The sequence below is a fragment of the Melospiza melodia genome, chromosome Z (assembly GCF_035770615.1).
Source record: "Melospiza melodia melodia isolate bMelMel2 chromosome Z, bMelMel2.pri, whole genome shotgun sequence".
NCBI classification, from domain to species: Eukaryota; Metazoa; Chordata; class Aves; order Passeriformes; family Passerellidae; genus Melospiza; species Melospiza melodia.
The window spans coordinates 57538283-57557958 of record NC_086226.1 but is presented as its reverse complement, the minus strand read 5'-3'; the positions used below and the strand labels follow the sequence as shown (position 1 = coordinate 57557958).

The window sequence follows — 19676 nt, the reverse complement described above, 5'->3', positions numbered from 1 at the left end:
AAAGAAAGAAAGAAAGAAAGAAAGAAAGAAAGAAAGAAAGAAAGAAAGAAAGAAAGAAAGAAAGAAAGAAAGAAAGAAAGAAAGAAGAAAGAAAGAAAGAAGAAAGAAAGAAAGAAAGAAAGAAAGAAAGAAAGAAAGAGAAGAAAAGGAAGAGAAAGAAAGGAAAAAGGGAAGTTCTGGGAAGGGAAGTTTCAGGGAAGGGAAGGTTCAGGGAAGTTTCAGGGAAGTTTCAGGGAAGGGAAGGGAAGGTTCAGGGAAGGGAAGGTTCAGGGAAGGGAAGGTTCAGGGAAGGGAAGGTTCAGGGAAGGGAAGTTTCAGGGAAGTTTCAGGGAAGTTTCAGGGAAGTTTAAGGGAAGTTTAAGGGAAGGGAAGGGAAGGGAAGGGAAGGGAAGGAAGAGGGAAGGGAAGGGAAGGGAAGGGAAGGGAAGGGAAGGGAAGGGAAGGGAATGGGAAGGGAAGGGAAGGGAAGGGAAGGGAAGGGAAGGGAAGGAAGGGGAAGGGAAGGGAAGGGAAGGGAAGGGAAGAGAGAGAGAGGAGAAGGAAGAAAGAAGAAAGAAAGAAGAGAAAGAAAGAAAAAGAAAAAGAAAGAAAGAAAGAAAGAAAGAAAGAAGAAAGAAAGAAAGAAAGAAAGAAAGAAAGAAAGAAAGAAAGAAAGAAAGAAAGAAGAAAGAAAGAAAAGAAAGAAAGAAAGAAAGAAAGAAGAAAGAAAGAAAGAAAGAAAGAAAGAAAGAAAGAAAGAAAGAAAGAAGAAAGAAAGAAAGAAAGAAAGAAAGAAAGAAAGAAAGAAAGAAAGAAAGTTTGTTTTCTCCCTCGAGGTGTTAAACCTGCCTTCCTGTGAACTGATAAAACATCTGCTTGTGCCATGACTGCACACTGCGCTGCAAATACTCTGTACTGAACCTCAGCCCCAAATCTGTCTGAAGCCTCTGCCTGATAGCTCTTTCTATTTAGTGTGTACAAAAGAGAATAGTGAATCTCTACTGACTTTCCTGTGTTGTTCCTGAAATGCCAGATTGTGACAATTAAGCCATGTAAAACACAGTTAAGGTTAAGCTATGTCGTGTCACTAAAAAAAAAGGGATATTAGGAATGTGTTTAGCTTACAGTTTCCCCTCTTCATTCCGTTACTCTCTTATTTCTTCCTCTGAAAACTGGTAGTGTAAAAGTAGAAATCAAAGAAACAAAAAGGTGGGGATTTTTTGTGCCCTGGTGGGCAGAAACATAGGTTTAAATCTGAAACTGACAAATGTATAAAGTAGAAGAATATAGGTAACTGGAAAATAAATATATAATGCACATTAAAAATTGTCTGTTATGTATGTTATGATACCTAACAAAAAGCACTGCAGATACTGATCAAACCCTTTTGTTTTCTTTCTATCATTTCTAGTTGTACTGAGGCTTTTTCAGCATTTCCTACCTGACTGAAATGCTTTAAGTCAGCATTACAGTTACATCAGTCAAAGAAAGGACTTCATATTCTCTCTCTTCATAACTGGAATAATGCCAGTTGGTTTGCATTGGTTTAATTTGTTTGGTTTGGTTTTTTTTTTTTCTTTATAGAATATTAGCATTGATTTCAATTGATATAAAGATAAAAAAATTTTTTCAAAGACATTTCAACTAAAATTTTTGCTCAGGATCACTAGAATTCTTGGTCCTGTGGTGTGTGAGGCCTCCAGAATTTCCAGTTTCTCAGGGGCATTTTGTGATTTCCAAAGATATTTTCATAGTGCACTTAGGATTTATATCGCATTAATTTAAGGAAGACACTGCCAATTGTGGAAACAAAAGATGAGTGTTCATAAAATAAGTCCACCTGTTTTACTTTTCTTATTTACAACAGTTGAGAAAACCATATAGAGGATTTTGAAGTCCAGTAAGTTGCAAGTAGTTGGTAAATAAGAGAGGAAAATCCACAAATCTGGATATGTGCCCACAATCTTTTTATCCTCATAACCCTGCAGGACACCCAAGCTGTCTTTCTCACCCCTCTAAATATATAGCTAAGGGTAATTCATGGATGGTGAAGACAAGACCTGGCAATCAGAATTCTGTGAAAAGAATTTTGGTTGCCATCTGCAACAATTTTTCAATCTTCATTAATTCCTGGGATGAGGGCAAGGGCAAAATTTAATTTTCTTTATTTTCCAAATTTGACAAAGCAGATATTGCTTCTTAGGAACCACTGCTGCAGAATAGTATAGGGGATTTTGGAAAGCCATATTAATGTTCTTTATACTCTGTCCCAATAAAAAGAATATGTTCCCAATCCTACAGTTATTATTGCCTACTAAGTAGATGGTTTGATAGATGTATATAAATGTAAAAGTGGTCTTATTGAAGTCTTTATTGAAGCTATTCTACATCACATTCCTTATTTTAATTCAATATTAACTAACACTTTTGCTGTCCACATTCATTCAGTGACAAAATGAAGTAAAATCTAAGGTTCATGTTTAGGTAGAGCATCATATTTATTCATTGTACATTTGATAAATTAGTTCTTCATTATCAAGATATGAAGAAAATCAAGAAACTGTATTTAAAAACATAACTGCATTCACTTCACAAGAGCTTTGTGAAAATGGAATATAAATTAGTAACCTAAAGTGCAAGAGGTAATTTGAATTCATTCCATTTCCATGCTGAAGATATGGAGAAATATTTATCATGAAATTATTTAAGTTAGTAAAGAGATAATGGGTTTCCCTTGACTTGCAAGAAGTCAACCAGTCAGTTGAAAAACACTTCATATTTTATTGCGTATCCTTACATCTTCATTCACTTCAAAAATGTATTTTTCAAGGGTAATTATTTTTTCTTCATTACATATGAACTGTGAATACTCTATGAGCTTTTTATAGTGTTATCAGTTCCTCCGTGTGTGTCTTGTTCAATCTGTGCTGATTTTGATGGATATTCTTTTATACTATTGAGATAAAATCAGTTAGCCCTATTTCCTTCCTTTCCCAAAGGTCAACCGCAGCCTTGGCTTCTTTTTTTTGTTTTGATTTTATTCATTGGAATGAATTGCATATAAATTAATAGCGATTTTCAGCCTAAGAGTACAAGTAAAAACAGAAATGGTCAAAGTACTTTATAGCTCCAAGGAAAGGAAGACCAGCATATGAGAACATTATTAGAGTTGAATAGATGCCAGATCTCTTCTCACATGGTTTTATTATCTAGTTATACCATCATCATTAAAACACAACAGTCTTAATATACGGGGAAAAAATAAAGTACAATTTACTGTGCAGAAGTGATCTAGACATGTTAGTGATGGAACTTCATACCATATTGAAGTAACATGCAACTGTTTCTTTTAGACATAGCATTATACATTATCTTTCATTTCTTTACTTCTAGGGTCTGAGGTGGTTGGCTTTGATGGGAAAAGTTGTCTAATTTACACATTAAATAAAAAACTCATTAATACACTGAAAGATGTGATTTCTCTGAAGTTTAAGACAATGCAAAGTGATGGAATTCTCCTCCACAGAGAAGGACAAAATGGAGACCACATCACCATGGAATTAACTAAAGGGAAGCTGTCCCTACTCATTAATTTAGGTAACAGCTATAGTCTCATAAAGTCTCATATAGTTACTAGGCATTATTTGACTAAAATTTCTCTTAAACTGTTAAGTGGATTTTAATGTATGAAGTATGATAAACTAGCAGTATATTTTTGAATAATTTTATTTTTTCAATGAAATTAATAGTTTTTATTTTTCTTCTTTCAAGGTGATACTAAAACTTACCCTTCTAATGCCCAAATTAATATTACGCTGGGCAGCCTTTTGGATGATCAACACTGGCATTCTGTTCTCATTGAGCATTTTAACAATCAAGTAAACTTTACAGTGGATAAACACACTCATCATTTTCATGCAAAAGGAGAATTCAGTTATTTGGACCTTGATTATGAGGTGTGAAAATTACCTTTCCTTTATTACATTTATTACCTTTGTTATGCAAATGCATTGAAACAGGCAAAGGAAACAGAACTTAAAGAAGTTTGTAGTCCTTAAGACCTTGGGGATTCTCTGTCTGTTAAGGGAATTAATCAAAAAAAAGAGATGTTCTTGGAGTACAAATCTTCCACTAGACTCAACTCAGTATTTTCAAAAGACCATCTTTTTCATCTCAGAATTCATTATTTTAATACCTTTGTTTTAATAGAGCTGCAAGTGTGATAAACAATATTGTAAACATAATGAATGAGACCCAACTCAGTGCTATGATTTAATGAATATTAATGTTATGAATATAAAACTTGATTAAAATTGCAATGTCAGCATAAAAACTGTTGTAGAAATATTTATATCAAGACTTAAATCTCTGTTAGATCTGAAAATTATCCTGTGAAAACATCTTTCTTGCACAAATAGTAAATAAATGAACAGGAGTAGATACAATGTGCTGTGAAATTTTCCTGCCTGTGGTTAAAAATTCCACTGTTTCACAGTTGTAATGTGATGACTGGCTGCTTTATGTTTGCCCTATACTGTTTGTTGGATAAGACAATGAATGATAGAGCAGAATGTCAGGAACCTGCAGACTTTATTGTACTCATTCCAATTTTTAAGCATTTTAGAGTTAGATGTCATGCTGTTCTGTGTCAGCATTATTCTATTTCAAAAAATATCTGCTCAGAATTTCTGAATGTAAATCATAATGTTAAAGTTTGGAGGATCATACTCATTTAAAAAACCCAAAAGCTAGAGGAAAAATAACTGGTTGGCAATTTGTTTTAAAAATTTTAAAAATTAAAAGGTTAGTAGTTTAGACTGTCCTTTTTTACAATGTTGTCTAGAATAGCTTTGAAATATGTGAGCTCAAATGTTCACTTATCCTGGAATCCTATTGCTGGTGGTGTAAAAGAGTTAAAACATATACTAGAGAAGAACTAAGGTCACGATTGTAGCAGTGCTTTTCTAAAATAATTTACTGCTTTCTAGCAGCTTTTGCCTTAGGGCAGGGATGTATTTAGACAGAATGCTATTCTTGAATCTAGTAGCCCTCAATGGGTTTTTATTTTTGTTAAATCTTCCAATCTCTTTCTAAAATAAGTAATTTTACAGCACCATACAAAGTAATTGCGCAGCCTAAGCATTTTGAAAGGGAAAATGTGCCTCCTTTAGTTTGTTTTAAATCTGTCCTAGAATAATGTAATTTGATATACTCTTCTTTACTGCTATAGTAGTTATGGTGTGCACAGAGTGGAGAAGTTAGGGTCAAGTTGCTAAAGAAATTGTTGCTAATTGTATTCTCCCTTTTTACACTGTTTTGCATAGTCTCCTTGTACTTGGCCTTGTCCTTGTTCTTGGTTTCACAGCTGTAATGGACCCTGAAAACTGATTGAAGACGCAGATACATCAGAAGAAGAAAAAAATGCCAAAATGTCAGAATGATTTGCTACATACATTGGACTTGATATAGCCTATTTTTTTGTTAGCCTATTCTTTTAGCATGTAGATGTGATACAGTGAAATACACAAGTAACAGATTCATTATCGGCCAGTCTTTGACTTCTACTCTTACTGTATAGTCAACTTCTTTCCTTAGAAAATTACTTAATAGTATTATTGATTTCTCTTCTCTTTCTAAGCTCAGCTTTGGAGGGATCCCAGTGCCTGGAAAATCAGGGACATTATCACGCAGGAATTTTCATGGGTGTTTTGAAAATATTTATTATAATGGAGTGAACATTATTGACCTGGCCAGAAGGCATAAATCTCAGATCTACATTGTGGTAAGAGATTTATAGTTAAGAAAGAATAAAAAAGAGACAAAAAGATCACAACCACTTTCAAATCCAACCAGTTAGCACATGTTTCTGGTAAAATCTATGTTAGGTAATGAAAGAAAGATAAAGTAATTACCAAGTTGGGCCACTTTTCATTTTATGCTGAGTAGACTCCTCCTGTTAGAAAAGGCAGGATGCATTTTATTCTTGAGATCTTTAGCTGATATTTAGCTATGTCTGATACCACAGTTGTTGTGTGCTTTCTAACTGGATGACCAAAGTCAATGAGTAACAAGATGCATCAGAAACCATCAAATCTTTGGCTTTGTAGCAGAGTATTAAGAATATGTGTCTGACTAATAAGAACACCAGCAGTACATTTTTTAAGTTCTTTATTACTGAGGACGCTGGTTCACTTTGTCCAGACAGTTAAAATTTTGATAGATCAGTTCTGTTTTTCAGTTTATACTGATCTGTTTCTGAAAACCTTTAGTTTAGGTTGGTGAGTTTAATGTATTCATTGTGACATGGCCAGAAGTCATATTATCCAAATTCCTACCTTTTAGAGAAGGTAACAAATGTGTTCTGTGTTACAAAAGGCTTTCTAGAAATTTTACTGAGTCCTTCGCTGTTGGTTTTGTTTTTTGTTTTCCTAGTACAACAAGGGTCATCTCTGTAACATGTGTTTATTTAGTAGAAGGAAATGCAAAAGTGTCATGGAAATCAGCTCAGAATAATTAAAAATGTATTAAATGCTTTCATGATCCAAATATTTTAACTTGGATTTCTGTTCAAAATACGAAGAATCAAATTTGGTCTCCGTCATAGAAGAAGTGAATGAGAGGCATATCTTCCCATGTATAATTCACTTGAAATATTCCAAAATTATGTGAGCTTGTACTGCTGCATAGTATTCTTTCCATGATGCTTATGAATATTGGGGAATGGGCAGTTATAGTAGGCTCTGTGTGGACTAGTGGAAGGGGATCTATGAAATTATCTGTAATAGGAAGTTTCATTACTTTCATGTCAAATGTTTTAAATTGTTGTGCACTACTTTCAAAACTATTTAGGAGATATTTCATGATCTAAATAATATAAAAAGAATCTCTGTTACCCAGAATCCCTGTTACTGGGGAATCTGCACTTTACTGGGGGAATCTGCAAATGGCCAGCTTTTAGCATTTAACAAGGCTTTTATAATCTGCTGAGTATCTTTTCACGATGTGTCAGTTTAGCTGACTATTCATTTCTGTACAGCTGAGTTCATAAGATAAAGCTTTTACTTATTTATCTATTTTCCTTTAAGAAAATGAAAACCCATAAACTCTAATACTTTGCCACACCAGGGACTAGTGAATATTTTTCTTAAATTGATTTTAAAGCTGCTTAATGTGTGGTCAAAGTTTTATGTATGCTCAAAAGTTTAAAACCTCTTAGTGTTGAACAGAAATTAAGTGCACTTTAAATTCCAAAAACATTAATCTTTGGTAATCCTTTTTCCAGAACAAATTAATTATAGTTCAAATGGTGTCAGCAAGTCATTAGATCAGAGTGTACAGTGTACTACTATCAAGCACCATAAAGTCTTAACTAACTCTGACACCTGACGCAAAAAATTCATTATTCCCTTTCTAGATTTCTTATCTGCATTACTCAGTACAAGTATAGATGCAGGTTACTCTCAGAGTTTTTCAATTAATTCAGCCACAAGTTTACCTAAGAAACAGTTATTTCAGAAGAAGGTAAGCACAAAGCAAGCGCTAGGTGCATAAATCCAACTCATCATCTAGTCCATATAAGCCTGCTTGAAAACACATTCCCTCTTAAATTAAGAAGTATGTGTTGTGCATTTGTAAGTAGCAGAAGTTTATATGTGGAATTTTTCTATTTGTGAAAACAAATACTGGAGTTGGTGCACATCTCCAATTGCATTAATTTGGATTTTTTTTTTCGTAAATTTAACACCATCTTAAACAATCAGTGCCAGCTCAACGTTCTTCTCTGCATCCAAGAATTTAGACCCATGGAGGTGTTTACATGCAGTCAGTGGCATGGTATTTAATTGTCACTGAAGAATTTGTCAAGTTCCTAATGCTCACTGAGGCTGAGCCAAGCTAGGAACAAAGCAGATCTTTCTAACTCCTGAAGTAGCATTAAATCAGCCTCATAATTTAGGATCTTTCATCATTCCTTCAAAGGTCCTTGCCGCTCTGTGCAGGCAGATGAGTCTACTCTGATCAGACAACATTAACATTTCTCAAACTGATGATGTTCATGTTTAATTTTTAGACTAATACATCCAAGTACTATGTACCATGTTTTGAAACTCTGCAGTTTCCATGGTGAAATTCTCATGACTCTTCCTAATGCCATATTTGTTTTATTTATTTCTAGGGCAATATGTCCTTCTCATGTTTAGAGCCACAGGTGGTTCCTGTGACATTTCTGAGCTCCAGCAGTTTCCTGGCCCTGCGAGGCACATCAGGGCAGGATGAAGTATTTGTCAGTTTTCAGTTTCGCACTTGGAACAAGGAAGGACTTCTGTTATCCAGTAAACTGCACCAGTCTTCAGGTGGTTTCCTCTTATATCTGAGTGATGGGAGAGTCAAAATCAATCTTCATAAAACAGGAAGAGTACTGAGTGACATCGCTGCAGGTAACAGAAATGAAGAAAAAAATTACATTTTAAAAAAAATTAAAAGTTATTTATTTGCTTTCTTGACTTATTTTTACAATTAGTTTTTGTGCTTTACTTGTGGGAATTTTACACCCAATTATTTCTAAATGCGTTTTTTTCTCACAAACATACCTATTCCTTTTTTCCCCATGAGTGAGCAGAAATTACTTGCAGTAATATAGACTGAAAAATTGAGTCCTTAGCTTAACACATATACAGTATGTACAGCTCATGTGTATGACCTGGCAAATCTAAGCAGCTTTTTCAGTTGTGAAGTGTAAGAAATTTAGTCTCTTATTCTGTCACGCTAAGTCATTAAGATGCTTCTCACCATTTGTGCTCTCAAAAGGTATCAAGTAAAAATTTTTTTTATAAAGTTTTACATCACTATAAATATAATGTCTATTATTTTTTAGAGCCCTCAATTGCAGAGATATCCATTAATCTGGGGCAGTGGATGCCCAATACCAGATTGTATTTCAGAAAACCAGGGCAAGTTGGAGTGTATGATTTAAAAAAAGGGAACTTGAGGAAAATGAATACCTGAGAGCTAAAAGGTCACTTTTGTAGTTAAACACTGAATCAAGACTAGATCATCTACTTTTGGTAGTGCACTGCTAGGCATCCCTCAGGGTAAAACAGATTTTCAGAAAGCTAGTACCTAGTCTAGTCTTCTGATGAGTAATTTCACCCTTGGCAAACAAATATGTCAAGACAAAAGGATGAAGCTACTATAGTGAATACACAGTCATGTTAGAGAGCATTCAGTTGGGATTCTTAGCAGATTCCAGCTTTAACTTTCTCTCTGCCTGGCAGGAATGGGAGTAAGTCTTTCACAAAGAGTATCCTCAGTTTTTCTGAGCACTGTTGGCAGTTGATGTGGGATCAGCAGGACTGCTGGCCCAGTCAGGAATCTCTGTCTTTGAGGAAATATGATAGCAGGACAGAAAAATGTTGTCTCCACCTTCAGAGGCTTCTTATAAAATGCTGCTATCCAGTAATGTCCCCATGTAATAATATCATCAACTTCACCTAGCAGCTTGTCATCAGTATTGTATTATTCTCTGGCATTCCATAGATTACAGCTACCTTAGAGCTTCTCATTATTTATGCAAACAAATTTAATTTTGCCCTTTACTTGTAGATGGATTATATGATGTGATATGATAGGATGAGACCTAAGACAGGAAAAAAGACAGTAGAGAATAGGTGGATACAAGGGATTACAAGGAATTTATGATATGAGGAAATTGAGGCTGGGGTTGGAGTCGTTTCTGTATGGACAAAGACGACCAGAGTCCACTAGCTGGAGCAATATATTGTAGAAGCAATTGTGAATTTGGATGCAGAAAACACATTTATGATATCCAGAACATCACTTGATCTTTGATTCATTCTGATCCATACACAAGCCTGTATTTTTCATTTTATATTCACAAAGCAGAATATTATCAGTGTAAAAGAAGCCAGGTTAGTTCCAGTTAGGTAACAAAGACCAAGTGAGAAAGCCCCAAACTAATTATAATCAGTATAAGGACAAAATAAGAATCAACTGTCTAAATTTTTCTCAAAACTTACTAGGCAGTATAATGCAAAGGGAGCAAAGCAGAATGAAAGAGGACAGAGAAACAGCCACAGAATTTGAACATGAGGTCTCCTTAATCTTTGTTCCATGCCCTTGTTTTTTTGATTGATTCCTTACTTTAAATTCTCTCAATAAATGAAAATTCCTTCCCTTTCTTGAGGGGGAAGGGAAGGGAAGGGAAGGGAAGGGAAGGGAAGGGAAGGGAAGGGAAGGGAAGGGAAGGGAAGGGAAGGGAAGGGAAGGGAAGGGAAGGGAAGGGAAGGGAAGGGAAGGGAAGGGAAGGGAAGGGAAGGGAAGGGAAGGGAAGGGAAGGGAAGGGAAGGGAAGGGAAGGGAAGGGAAGGGAAGGGAAGGGAAGGGAAGGGAAGGGAAGGGAAGGGAAGGGAAGGGTAGAAGCGAAGGGAGACGACCCGTCCTCTGATCAGCATCGAACTCCAATTAATTGATCCAACATGCACATTTTATAACAGTGTTAATTAAGTTCATACATATTGCAAAACCCGAGCTCATCATTGGTTACCGATTACACATCAACCCCTCCTTTTGTTTTCAATACCTGTGGTTTGTTATTGAGACCAAGACTTTTTTTCTCATCCTGTTATGAACAGTTCTCAAGGCCTCCATGTTTGTCACTTTTGCTTTCCCATACCAGCCAAGGACAGAATATTTACTTGTTATTAAAAAACAAGCCTGAGAACATGCCTGAGAATTTTGTTGTTTACATGATCAGGCATGAGAATTTGCTGCTTACAGCTACCTTCCACTTTTCCATCGGCTGTATATTGTCATGGCCTTTTTTTCCTTCAAACCATATCTGAGCAAAATTCCCCAACAGGGAAGTTTCAGGGAAGGGAAGTTTCAGGGAAGGGAAGTTTCAGGGAAGTTTCAGGGAAGGGGAGGGGATGGGAGGGGAGGGGACAGGAGGGGAAAGAAAGAGAGAAAGAACCTGTGAAGTTCATTATGTTTCTACAGGTGTATGATTACGAGTAAAATTTTGAACCATTGATTGTTTTAACTCAGGAAAAGACTAAAAGCCTTTAATGACCACAGATAATGTTGAAAATTGCATAAATACTTTGATCCTGTTCCTGTGGGTGATAATAGGTATGGCCCTGGTATTTTTTATTTTCTAAAATAACTAATGCACAAAGAATACCACTTTAAGGACAAGAGATTTCCCTAGGGTTACCATTTGAAAATGTCAATTTCTTAGTAAGAATGTCAGTGGTATATAGTTAGCAGTGATGAATTTGGTTTTTAGGAGCTATTTCAATTGCTGTTCAATTATGTGATGTGTGTTAAAGAAACTGTTGCCATGCACTGTCATTTTAACAGAGTGGCTGATGTTGGTGGCACTTTAACAGCAGTAGGTAGACTTGCACGTGGGGCAGTTTATTCAATTTCAAAGCTGCAATACAATACATAAAATATTAGTGTTAGCATCCCAAAATAAATTGTGACATTCTATGCTGAAACAGAATTTAATGTTCTCATGCTAGGTTAAGCTTCCCATTCATAAAGTCTAAAAGGAGGAATTGTGTTTGTCTTTTTGAAGGCAAAACCTACAGCAAAATCATCTTATCCTCTTCTGAGAGGAAATTTATCTAACAAAACCATATGGGAAGCTTTTCCTTGAGTTTTTGAAGTGTTTTGTGTAGCAATCATTGAAGCAATTTAAGTCTGCATTTGGAGGTTGAGTAATTAAATTATGGATGGTTGGACAGAAGATTTGCTTCCCCACAGGTAGGGACTTTACACACACACACACACACACACACACACACACACACACACACACACACACATAATATTTGATAATTAAATCTCAGCATATTTCTTTGTGCACAAGTCTTAAATTAATTATCCCATGTTTTTTAAAAATTTCTTTAACCATATAAAACCGAGGAGAATGGCATATCATTTCCTAACTAATTAAGTTATAGTAAGTTCTATCTTTCTTTTGCAGAATGACTGCTTAATGTCTTTAATTGGTAGCCTCTTTTGCAAGTGGGACATCAAATATTCACAAAGAAATAACATAGGTTTAAAAAAAACAGAAATCAACACAAAGTTAACTTGTTTTGAATTATGAGACCAAATTGAATTACAATATTTGTAAAAGTTGGACCCTGTTACTCAGTTTGTTCTGTGACCCTCTATTTCTATGAAGCTTTTAATTTCCATGCAGCTTTTAGTTAAGTGATGTTAATAATAATGGAATTTCATTGTTATACTTCAGACTAATCTATAAATTACTTCCTCTAAACTTTTTTTTTGTTTCTCACTGATCTCCTAATAATTTATATACACTGCATTTTATACATGTGTTCCTGAGGTTTGGTATCATTGTTCTGCAAGACATCCCATAGACCCAATTTTAAAACTTAGATTTAAAGTGCTAGAACTAATGAAAATAAATGGACATCTTGTTTAACAGCTACGTTATTATGTACTGAAAAAATCAATTGCTTTGTTTTTCCTGTTTGTTTCTGGTTAAGCATTTTTTTAACTCATAGTAGAGCAGCAGACAATATAAGTTTCAGATGGAATGTAGATGTTGGTACTCCACTGGCCTCTTCCACCTAGATGTTTTACCACTCAGTGGCTCCACAGAAGCAAACATGAACTTAGTCAAAGTTCTCAAGTCAAGGGCTAAAATGAACAGTTTTCTTCAGAGTGTCTTGTGCTCCCACAATGGAATTCCTTAGTTCTCAGACTTAATAAAAGGGATTTCTAGGAAGTCTTAACTTCAGCTGTATGAACATTGGTGAATATCTCTAACCATGCCGACCATTAAGAAGGGGAGATAAAATACCCATTCCAAAACAATATAGTAGGTCAGCAAGGTGAATTGCAATCAACAAACCATACAGTGTAAAATTAATATTATTAATTTTCCAGTAACCAAAATTTCTGGTGGTCTAAAATACCATTCTTTATATGTTAGGACAGTCTCTTACCTATCTTCACTGTCAAATATTACAAGATTTGGAATATGGTTTATCCACCAGAACAAGAGGCTACTGAAGGAGGATACACAACTAAGAGTTGAAAGCATTTATCCTTCTAACAATTAAAATAAAGTGGCAGAGTTTATTGCTAAATTTAATATTTTCAGTAATGACACGGGTAGTGAGATCAAGTGTATCCTCAGCAAGTTTGCTGATGGCACAAACGTGAGTGGTGCAGTTGATTCGCTCCAAGGAAGGAATGCAACCCTTGGTAGATTTGAAGATGGATGATGCTTGATAGACTTGAAGAATGGACCCATGTGAAGCTCATGAATCTCAGCAAAGCCAAATGAGAGTTCCTGCACCTGGGTTTGAGTGCTCCCCAGTATCAGTATAGGCTGGGGGAGGAAGGGTTTAAGGGTGGGCTTGCCAAGAACTTGGAGGTGCTGGTAGATGAGACCCCCACCTCAAGAACTCCTTCAAGCTCTAGGGTCCCCAGCACAAGAAAAACATGGTCCTGCTGGAAGGAGACTGGAGGAATGCCATGAAAATTATCAGAGGGCTGGAGCACATCTCCATGAAGACAGGCTGAGAGAGTCGGTATTGTTCAGCCTGGAAAAAAAAAAAAATTAGGGAGACCTTTTTGTGACCTTTTCATACTTAAGGCCTATAATGGCGATTTTTATTCCTTTTTTCCTCCCAGGATCTGTAGTGGCAGAACAAGAGGTGACAATTTTAAAGTGAAACAGGTTATATTTACATGTTCCACTCCTGGAAATGATCAAGGTTATGTTGTATGGGGGTTTTGGCAATGTGATCCAGTAAAAAAAGTCCCTGCAAGAGGGGCATAGATTGAACTGGTTTTTAAAGGCCACTTGCAGCCCAAAATGTTATCTGATTCTAAGATTTTTTAATTTCTAAAGGAAGAGATAAAGTATTAAAGAGTTGTGACTGAGGAAAATTTCAATCACTTGAAGTACTCATGAGAGGCTGGGGCTAAAGCTAAATGTTTAGGATTTCTTGTTACGTGTTCCTTGATAAATACGCTTATTAAAGTAAGGAAAAAAGGTATATAGGACTAATATTATCTTAAATATATCGGAGATGTTATCTAGGTGATAGTTCATCTAAGTTTGCAATGTCCTTCTAGGGTTTATCTCTTCATTTTATTATGATCTTGTATTTAGATTATGGTAATCAACAATCTGTGGATCCTAATTATGCTATAATTTAGCTTTTTGAACCTTCTCATCTTTCTCTTTTTATTTCTTTCTGTTTGAATGAATCTCTTAACTCATGGACTGCTACTGCAACATATACAGCATGTTCTAGAGAGGACTACATAAATACATGAAGTTTCAAGAGGGAAATCACAGATCACAAATCATAGACACTCTGCAGTCAGAAAATGCTTTGCCTAATTTAGAGGTTGTATTCTTTATTCTTCACTGAAAGAAGTACCTCTGCTCTGAGGAATACTCAAGAACAGGATTGACTTAGGCACTTGTTAAAGATAATAACATGGTTACAAGCTACCCTGAGTAGAATTTATTTATGTGTACATAAGTGCTTTCCAGAATCAAGGCTATAGGTTTATTGCTTTGTGGCACCTTACACCTACACAGCCAGGAGTAATGTAAGTTTGTGGTCATGGCTTAACTCTCAGAACATTTTCCCACAAATGTCCAATAAAAGAATCAGCTGAAAGCAAAATTGTCTTGTGACATTGACATGATTATTACTGAAGCTTTTAGCATCTGCAGTATTTTACTATTTTGCCATATTGTAATATAATGACCACTTTGTAACAGTGTAATAAAAATATTTATTATGTGTAAAATACTGTATCCACCATCACAATGATGTTTTAATGATAGCCTCCTTGGATTGGGAGGATACTCCTCGCAGTCGTTACATTAAATGAATATATTACAGATAATTTGGCTACAACAATAGTACTATAACACTAAGACTTATTCAGTGAAGTAGCTTTATTTTTTATCTACCAAATGTGAAGCAAGGTTCTGTCTTCACAAAAGATGCTTATGCTTATTAAGTTCTTTTTCATTTTACTATCACTTGAAGATTTTATGTGGGCTATGATTGCTCTCTCTTGGTTCTTTCTCCTTTCAATTCTAAAACATTTAGGTAGTATAATAATAGGTGAAAGTTCATACTAAATTTTGGGGGTTTATTTTTCTTTCAGGTGCTGGATTAAATAACGGCCAGTGGCATTCTGTATCCCTCTCTGTCAAAAGGAATCGGATCAGTGTAAGAGTGGACAATGATGTGACCTCGTCTGCTCATGCTTTGACACCTCTGCAGATTTATTCAGATGTTTTCTACTTTGGAGGTAAAATATCGTTGTTTGTTTATCAAAGCTATATCCAACAGTTACACATCAATTTTTCCTGACAAACCTAATCAAATGAAAATAGTTATTTAGCTTGCTTCAAGTCTTTTTGCCTAGCTTGGTTCAGGCACTGTTCTGATATTTTCAGTTTTCGTTAAATTTTACCATATTGCGTAGAATAAATCACTACCTTAAATTTTTGGTCACTTTTTAGATAACTTGTATTGTGTTCTGATAATTGAATATAGTCTGGCTGGCAATCAAACAGACACACAAAGGTTTCTCTTTCTGCAGACTTCTTGTTTTGCCAAATGAATATTTTAGGGAGTCTTCCACTGGAATGACTTCAAGTTTTCACCTTAAGTAAATGCTTATCTTGTAAATACCCTCTTTGTACATAGACTTTTTAGGGTTTTTTTTGGTTTTTTTTTTTTAACGCAGTGATATAACTTTTCTACGTTTGATAAATATAATTTCTGCCTAAAAACTTATACATATGTACATATGTCTTCCTTTTTCTAGGAATATCAACAGTCGTGTGTCATCAAGGGATTTTGTCATTAATGACATGTATTGTTATTGATAGAGTGGAGCAGATTGCTCTGTTATTCATATAATTCTTTTGGGAATGGGCTGCATAGTAGCAATGATAAATATTACCTGAGTTCATTGGTTTTTTGCCTAGTGCTTCCTCTCTTTTTAACATTAATGGTTAAATTGTTAAATTACTAATTATTTAATAATAATGATGAAATTTCTGTGAAAACTGAGAAGGTTATCTACAAAACACTAAATAAGTATGGACCCAGTCATTGTCCACAGATCACTTCCCTTGAAACAACGGCTTTTAAATAAATTTCATGTTCACAGATATGCACTTAGTACAGTAACTGCTAAATGAGCATTCACGTGAATTTTCATGTCTGGCATCTACCATGTAATATTAAAAATACCCCTTGACTTGGCTAGTAGTCAGCAAAAGCAGAGAAAGATGCAAAATACTACTCTTGAGTAACCCTTCTATGTTCGTTCAGGTTCCCAGATCTCTGATGAGGTGATTTTCACCATTGCAGGCTTGATGGCACAAATGAACAGTTCAGAAGGGATGTGGGGATCTACAAAAAGAAGCATATTCAATTAAGTTGTAGAAGGACACTTCTATTCATGTTTTGCAGTGTGGAGAGGACAAATTAATTCCATACTGGAAGTAGCAACTGCATATCCGTCCCTCGCATTCTCTGACCTCAGTCTTATCACTGAAATCTGCAGCTCATGCATCTCATACAAAGTTAGGGAATTCTAGAAGTGGTTTTCTGAGTTTAGAAAATTCTTTATTAAATTTTTATATTATATGCCACTGTCAAAATCCAGACAATGCGTTTTTACTTTCTTTCCAAGTTTATATGAATATTTACCATGTTTGTGCTGTTTGTTAAAATATGAGTATCAGCCTTTCAGGGGAGATGTCCTGGGGACATGGTGATTTGTTTACTTGTTTTAATGAATACAAATTATGCAGGAAATGTGTGTGTTTAACTAGGAAAATGTGTAATAAACATGAAAATATCTTAGTGTTTTGTCATCACTATTTCTAGTCATGCCATCATCAAAGATCTCTAATCTCTCTCAGTTCTTGTAATAAAAACTCACCACAACTAGAAGAGAAAATGAGATAATTGAATTTTGCAATAAGTAAATAATATAAATTTAATGATTAAAGGATTTTATCGTCAATATTCAGTCAACAATTGTAAGTAAACACAATTTAATTAATGTTAATGGTATTTGTCTCTTCTCTAACAGAAGACAATTTTTGAAAAAGAGACACCAAGAAAAATATCTGACACACCTTTTTGTAAAATAGCTATGCCAAAAATTTGTAAACTTTTCCTACTTTCTCTGGCCTTTATTTATTTGTTTGTTTGTTTATCTACTATTTATTTATTTAAGCTCTACTGGAAGTATTTCATTATCAAATGAGCATTATATTTTTCACCAGAAATGACAGAATTTATGTTACTGTTCAACTGTAGAATGCTGTAAGGCATGTGGTTAAACTTGTAATTCATTTGTTTGGTACTGAAAACTTCCTGTGCTCTTATTTTTACTTTTGCAAGTTTGCATATTTGTTGTTCTTAAAGCAACACACCAAGTAGATGAAAAACATTTGCCTTTAGAAACATGATAACAACTTTGAACAGTTTGGCTCCTGAGCGGATTTATGAACACTCCAAGTCTATCAACTTGTAAAATTTCAGTTTTAATACTTTTTCTAATCTAAATTTCTCAAAAATATATCTATACTATTTATGTTTTTGCACACTTATTTGAATATATTTAGTAGTTTCCACTATCATTTTGCTTTCCTGTATCATAAGCCTCTTCAATGTCTTTACTGGACTTCAGAAGTACTCATTAGCTCTGTGGAACAGAAAAGTGTCTTAAAACTCATTGCTTTCTATTTCCTAGAATAAGAAAGTCTTCAAATGCTGTGAACCAGAATGCAGTATTGTTTGACTAAGATCAGGGGATGACCCTTGTACATCATTGCAGAAACAACATTACCCTGTGGAAGAAAGACAATAAAGCATTGCAGTGTAGTGTTTACGTGCCACTGGGAAAAACTGCTCAATGTACATGTTTTAAATCAAATCAGCATTAAAGCAATTTATTTATTTTTACAAATGTTTACTTATTTGGCAATCAGTGAACAAGGCATTTCAGGACCAGTAAGATGATAGATAAACCACAATATTAAATTCTTACAGAGTGTGTACATCCAGATGGTATGTAGTCTAAGCCTCAGTTCTAATCAAGTCTTAGATCAAGATGTACTGGGATATGACCACTCAAGCCATTTACATCTGCAAAGATGGAAATCTTAAAACTTCTTGGGGCAAATTGTTCTGATATGGACCACTGTCAACCTAAAAACACTTGTTGCTTGTGTCTTATGCCTTATGATCCAAATATGCAGGTTTATAGTTTTGTCCTTTGCCTCCTATCCCATAACCACGTACTGCTGGAAGTAGTCCTGCTCTATATTCTCTGTGCCATCTTATTTTCTCTTCTTAAGACTGAGCAGGCCCAAATCTCTCAGCCTCTCCTTATAACTGCATTCAGCTTCCAGCCATCTTGGAGGCCTCCCCTGGCCTCACTCTGGGACACTGATGTTCTTCCTCCCCTGTACTGGGGAGCCCAGAGCTCCAGCACTCTTGATACGGCCTCACAAGTGCCATGTAGGAGGAAGAACCACTTCCCAAGACTTGCTGACTATGCTCTTGGTAATACATACCAGAATGGCATTGGCCTTCTGTGCTGCAAGAGCACTTCCCCAGATCATATTCCGCTTGATGGTCACTAGGATTTCAGGCCTCTCTCTGGACAGTTATCCTCCAATTTGGATTGTTGCGTGGACTTGCTTCATGTCAGATTAAAAATCTTGATCTTGTTCTTAATGGATTTCATGGCAATCCTGTCCAGGTCCCTTTGAGTTTCAGCCCTGTTCTCCAACATTTTGTCCCTGCCTCTGGTTTGGTATCAGTTGCATGCTTGCTGAAAGCACATGCTGCCTCATCATCCAGGTCATTAATCAAGACACTGTAGATGTCACTACTGATCTCTAAAGAATCTTCTGCTCCCTGATCATCAGCTGGACTTTGCAGCATCAACTGTCTGCTTATCCCACCCATATATATTGTGAATCTGGTGATAGGGACACTATAGAAAGCTGTCAAGTTTTTGCTGAAGTCATGATATGCAATGCTCAGTGCTCTCCCTTTATCTATACTGTTCATCACTTCAGAAAAGAAAGAAGAAAAGAAAATAAAGACCTCAGTCAGGCATAATTTAACCTTGAAGCTAAAGTTAGCCAGTTAACTTCCTGTCCTTTGCATGTTTAGAAATGGCTTTAAGAGGTTTTGCTCTGTGAATTTGCCAGGCACCGCAATAAGACTAACAGCCCTCTAGTTTTTTGAAGATGGGTGGAACTTTTCTTGTTCAGCATATTGCCAAGACCCTTTGAGGACTAAGATGTTAATGGATTCACAATGACAATGGCAATTGTTCAAATGGCATTGACCAGCTCCTGCAGCATCCTCAGGTACACCTTGTTCCTTTGCTGTGTTCCTTTACCACAGATACTCCATTCATTTTTTCATGCTCTGCTAGGTTATGGGAATCCTAAGGATCAGTTTTACTTCTTCCTTTCCAGTAAAAGGAAACAGTTCTTCTCTAGACCCTTGTTGTTAAGTCCCCTGCCCCATGAGATATATGTATAATATCCATAATCTCATTAGCCTTCGTTTTCTTACTGTTGAACCTCCTAAATTTTTTTTTGTTGTATTTCAACAT

At 35.5% G+C, this 19676-nt stretch overlaps 1 protein-coding gene across 4 annotated transcripts in view; it reads left to right on the top strand.

The window, feature by feature from the left end:
- Positions 1-19676, top strand: part of CNTNAP4 (contactin associated protein family member 4) — a 203801-nt gene that overhangs the window by 128441 nt on the left and 55684 nt on the right. For all 4 annotated transcript variants that reach the window (XM_063179795.1, XM_063179794.1, XM_063179793.1 and 1 more), the window contains exons 5-9: positions 3373-3576; positions 3751-3935; positions 5618-5761; positions 8153-8414; positions 15177-15323. In XM_063179795.1, the coding sequence (XP_063035865.1) occupies positions 3373-3576; positions 3751-3935; positions 5618-5761; positions 8153-8414; positions 15177-15323 (942 nt within the window). The remainder of the gene's footprint in view (positions 1-3372; positions 3577-3750; positions 3936-5617; positions 5762-8152; positions 8415-15176; positions 15324-19676) is intronic.